The sequence below is a fragment of the Chaetura pelagica genome, unplaced genomic scaffold (genome assembly GCF_000747805.2).
Source record: "Chaetura pelagica isolate M959 unplaced genomic scaffold, ChaPel_1.0 scaffold379, whole genome shotgun sequence".
Classification (NCBI taxonomy): domain Eukaryota; kingdom Metazoa; phylum Chordata; class Aves; order Apodiformes; family Apodidae; genus Chaetura; species Chaetura pelagica.
In genome coordinates, this window is record NW_009954412.1 from 313,233 (window position 1) to 318,650 (window position 5,418).

The window sequence follows — 5,418 nt, forward strand, 5'->3', positions numbered from 1 at the left end:
ATCTGTGGGATGTAATTCCAAGAGCAAAATCTTTTTGGTACAGATGCAGCATTCCAGGCCAATCCGTTATTTTGAATGGGCTCTGGAAGAAACTCCGAGGCCCAGCAGATGCGAGAGCCCTCTGAAGAGAAAGAGGACATTGTCAGGCAGTGCGCAGGAGACCAAGCGCTGCAGACTTGATGTTTCTGAGCTGCCTGACAGGTAAATCCTTTTTTGCTTCTGATAGCAGCAAGTACATAGCATCATGGAATCCCAGAATTGTTTTGGCTGGACAAGAGAATTTCTTGTTCTCATTTGGTCATCTGATAATGCAGTTGTTTTTGAGTTGCAGATCTTTCATGAGAGATGTCTGACAGCTTAAAACAAAAAGCTGTCTTGATAGTGGAACTAGAATTATTTTAACGAAGTTGATGTGATGCTTTTCTTGCAGTGCCTCTTCCGAAACCAAGGACGATCAAGGATGGGCTGCTGGGCCTCAGAGCAGCAACTCATCGGCTCAGTGTGGGGTGAGTCGTTCCAAAAGGAAAGACAAGACTCAGCACACAACTGTTTTTGATCTATGTATATACAAAGACATACACACATAGAATTCTTAAATCTTTTTGCTTAAAAGAAAACTTCAGGCACTGAGATCCTAAAGTAAAATTCAGTGAACCAATCTTTGCAAAGGAAAGCAATTGTGTTGTAATTTGGTGTTGCCTTTCCACTTTGAGGATCTCGCCTGTAAATGTGCCCCATGCCATGTTTTTGTCCTGAATGTGCCCCATGCCATGCTTTTGTCTTGAATACACTCATGTTTATTCATTGCCTAGATGATCCTGACGAGTCCTCCAAGAAGTGGATCCAACAGCGTGGAGGAGAACTGCCAGGGTCACCCCATCTGTGAGACAGGAGACATCCTCTGTGCAAGATGTACAGAATATAATATTAGCTTTTCAGATAGAATAGGTTCTGCTAGCAAGTCTTTTCTTTCTGTCTGGGCTTTCTGTCTTAGGGGGTGGAGATGGTTGCTCCTTTTCTGTACATGTCTTTCTTCTTTTCCTCTTTTCCTCCTTTCATCCCCAAAAAAACTGTAAATGCAGCTAATGAAGCTACTGGATCGAGATCCCTGTAAATGTGCCTTGATGAGAGTTGTCCAGTAACATCTCTCCAACTGGAGATTTTCCATGTAACGAGGCACAGTCGAGAGGAACCCACTTGTTCTGTTTGTTTGCTCCATTTTTGTGTGTTGGCTTGTTTTCTCAATACCTAAGTAACCATACAACTTGTCTGACTGACAGTTCTGTTCTTTCTAGATGAAGTCGTTGCTACGTTGGGTGAGGGGACTTTTGGACAGGTTGTGGAGTGCATCGATCACAAGGAGTAAGTCTTTTTAAGTAACCACACACAGTTTTTCTGGCTGATGCTCTCAGAGTGTGGCTCAGGAAGTGCTCTCTGGTTGCATTGGAGTTGATCTTTACTTGAAGACCTTTTCTGAAAAGGTTTCCCATTGTTATCAGCAGTGCAGGTGGTGATAATTGCTCAAAATTCTTAGGTAAACCTCCTCCATGTTCTAAGCCCAGTTAAAAACCTTTCTTTCCAGGAACGGCAGACATGTAGCTGTGAAAATAATCAAGGAGGCTGATGGGAGCTCGGAGGAAGCCTTTGCAGAAGTTCGAGCGCTGCGCTACTTACGTGCCCTGGACCCCAGCAGCACACAGTGAGTGCACAAAGCCTTGTCCTGGCCTTTGGCTTTCAGCTTCCTGTGACACACGGAGCTTTGCGAATACGGGATGTATGTAGCAGAGCGTGATACAGCTTGCTGCTGCAATTCCTGCATTTTCCTGCTTCTGCAGCCACTGTGTCCAGATGCTCGACTGGTTTGAACACCGAGGCCACGTCTGCATCGTGCTGGAGCTGCTGGGGCTCAGCACCTTTGACTTGATGAAGGAGAACGGCTTCCTCCCCTTCAGGCTGGACCACATCAGGCAGATGGCCTATCAGATCTGCCAGGCTGTGAACTGCAAGTATCTTTCTTTTTTGCTTGATTTGTTAGGTTTTCTTTGTGGTATTTGCTAACAAGCATTGTTATCTTGCAGTTCTGCACCTCAACAAGCTGACGCACACAGACCTGAAGCCAGAAAATATCTTACTGGCGTCATCTGCCTACACGGAGGAGTACAATCCCAGCCTGGGAAGTTGCGGTCATCTTCCCCACCTCCCCTCAGCCATCCTCTGGCTTTCCTTGGGCACTAGCCTCCCATTGTTTCATTGTAGAAGCGTAAAGAGCGCAGACCCAAACATCCCGACATCAAGGTTGGGGACTTCGGGAGCGCCACACGTGATGACGAACATCACTGCACGGTGGTGACCACGAGACCGTACCGAGCTCCCGAAGTGATCCTAGGTCAGTAGGAGTCTGTTGGGCACAGCTTTGGCCTAAGATTCCTGGTGGCTATTGAAAGGTGCTACAGAAGTGTGGCCCATCTTGCTTGAGCTGTTGACTTGTTTTCAGCCTGGCATAAACGTGAGCCTTCTGGATCTTTTCACAGGCCTCCCCTTGTTTCCTTGTAGAAGTGTGACGAGCGCAGACCCAAACATCCCAGCATCAAGGTTGGGGACTTCGGGTGCGCCACACGTGATTACGAACATCACTGCACGGTGGTGACCACGAGACCGTACCGAGCTCCCGAAGTGATCCTAGGTCAGGAGGAGTCTGTTGGGCACAGCTTGGGCCCCAGATTCCTGGTGCCTGTTGAAAGGTGCTACAGGAGTGTGGCCCATCTTGCTTGAGCTGTTTACTTGATTTCAGCCTGGTCTGAAGGTGAGCCTTCTGGGTCTTTCCACAGGCCTGGGATGGTCACAGCCCTGCGATGTCTGGAGCATCGGATGTATCCTCCTGGAATACTACCTGGGATCCCCAATCTTCCCGGTAGGCACCTGGGAGCCAGCCAGCTTGGCAGGAAGGGTGGCCCATTCACATCTGGAATTGACAAGCCACGCTGAAGGCAGGTCATTGTGTGGTCTTGGATCACTCCTGCTGCTAATGACCAACAATGTCTGTCTGGATTTCCCTTCAGGTCAATGAAGACAAAGAACACCTGGCAATGATGGAGAGAATCCTGGGGCCTTTGCCAAGTGACATGATCAAGACAAGCAGGTAATTCCATTTCTCCATACCTGGACTGATAGAGTTCCATTGAAATACCTTCAGATTTGGTCAAATGGAAATTTAAAAAAAAGGAGAAGTTTAATAGGTTCACATTCATCCTTTGGTCTGTTTCCCAAACTGGCCCCTCTTGTGGAATCTTCCCAGCTCCTTCCCGAGATGCGGACCAACCTGCTGATCAAGTGCTTGTAGTGCAGGGACAAAACAGCCCCTCTGAGTAACACCCTGTGGTCTGATTGTTGCAGCAAAGGCAGGTATTTCCATCATGACCGGGTGGACTGGGACGAAGGAAGCTCTGCTGGGAGTTACGTGTCCTGGTGGTGTAAGCCCCTGAAGGTAAGAGGGCTGAGGGAAAATTGCTGCGGAGAGGACCTTTCCATGCAAAGACACAATTACAAAAATGTGTTCTGTTCTTCATGAAGGCATTCATGACCAGCTATAGTGACGAGCACGAGGACTTTTTTGATCTGATTGACAAGATGCTTCGTTATGACCCAGCAGAGCGAATTACTCTGAGAGAAGCCCTGAAACACCCTTTCTTCCTCCCCCTGAGACGGGCGAAAAGGGCGCTGCCTTCTGGGGCTGGGGAGGCTGAGCCAGGACTCTGTCCCCCCAGGAAGCGGTGGAAGATGTTTGTTGGGTAGGGTTGTTTTGTTCAGGTGTTAGGTGTTCAGGTGTTTTGGTGTTAGGATGTTTTGGGTAGTGTAGTTTGTTAGTGTAGTGTAGTTTGTTGCAGCTGTTGAAATAAAACTGAAGTCAGAAAAAGACAGTGCTGAACGTGGTTGTGTTTCCTGCGTGCGTGAAGGTCTTGGGACAGTGGCACTTGGAAAGGTGCCCGGGTGTCCTAGGGCTCTGTCCTCCTGCTGAGTGGTCTCCACAGGGAGACTTCCAATACCTGTAACACACAAGACGTTGCCCTGTCCCAGTGACCTGAGGACTGGATCACTGCACACCCCCCAACTCCTCCAGCTGTTCCACTTGAAAATTGGTAGCTGAGCTAGGAACATTTCCATACTCTGAGCCCCACTCCTGACAGGCCTGGCCACACAGCTTCTTTACAGGTGGGTGAAATCCCAGGCAGACCTTTTCCAGGCTGGCCAGACAACAGAAAGAGTCCTCCTCCCAGCCTGGATTTCAGATGGGTCCCTGCCACCCAGACCCCTTCTCAATCTACAGATTGAGGCGAGGAGGAAATTGAAAGCCTAAATCTACAAGTGTCACTTGTTCGTGTTTCCTTGTTATGTGGGGGTTTTGTTGCTGTTGTTGGCTTGTTTTCTTTTCCCTCCTCCTTTTCAAGTTCCTGAGAAGGGGTGTTGAGGGGTCCCCCTGAGGGGTACCCTTGAGGGGAACCACTGAGGGGTCCCCTTGAGGGGTTCCTCACCAGCCCCGCTGGCTGGGAGAGCCTCAAGACGGCAGGTGCCTGCTGCACCAGGTACACTGGGGAAGAGAAACTGCGTTGTGCTCTTCACACAGAAGAGCTCACCTGGAGAGGAACTCCAGGTTGGATCAAGCACTGCCTGGATGGTCGGGCTCAGGGTGGGATCTATGGAATCAAATCCAGCTGGGGCTAGTCACAAGTGGTGTTCCTCAGGGCTCAGTGTTGGAACCATTTCTGTTTAACATCTTTATTGATGATCTTGATAAGGACATAGAGTTATCATCAGTGAGTTTGCAGATGACACCAAGCTAGGCATGAGTGCTGATCTGCATGAGGATAGGGAGGCTCTACAGAGAGACCTGGATAGATTGGATTGTTGGGCTAATGTTAATGGTCTGGGCTTCAACAAGGCCAAGTGCTGGGTCCTGCACTTGGGCCACAACAACCCCAGGCAATGCTCCAGGCTTGGGGAAGTGTGGCTGGAAAGTGGCTGGCAGAAAAGGACCTGGGGGTTCTAATTGACAAGTGGCTGAATATGAGCCAGCAGTGTGCCCAGGTGGCCAAGAAGTCCAGTGGCATCCTGGCTTGTATTAGTGTGACCAGCAGAAGCAGACAGGTGATTGTCCCCCTGTCCTCAGCACTGGTGAGGCCACACCTGGAGTACTGCATCCAGTCTTGGGCACCTCAATTCAAGAGAGATATTAAGGTGCTGGAGCGAGGACAGAGGAGGCAACAAAGCTGGTGAAGGGCCTAGAAAATCAATCTGATGAAGAAGGCTTGAAGGAGCTGGGAATGTTTAGTTGGAGGAAGAGGAGGCTGAGGGGAGGCCTCAGCAGTCTCTACAACCACCTGAAAGGTCATTGTAGAGAGGTTGGTGCTGGTCTCTTCTCAC

At 49.4% G+C, this 5,418-nt stretch overlaps 1 protein-coding gene across 1 annotated transcript; it reads left to right on the forward strand.

Moving 5' to 3' along the window:
• Positions 1-812: 812 nt before the first annotated feature.
• On the forward strand, positions 813-3,792 carry LOC104394758 (dual specificity protein kinase CLK1-like). Its single transcript, XM_010004395.1, has 11 exons — positions 813-912; positions 1,296-1,362; positions 1,583-1,699; positions 1,836-2,002; positions 2,079-2,177; positions 2,454-2,455; positions 2,554-2,683; positions 2,829-2,911; positions 3,060-3,139; positions 3,394-3,484; positions 3,571-3,792. Exons 1-11 carry the CDS (start codon positions 813-815, stop codon positions 3,790-3,792), a joined length of 1,158 nt encoding a protein of 385 aa, XP_010002697.1.
• The last annotated feature ends 1,626 nt before the right edge of the window (positions 3,793-5,418 follow it).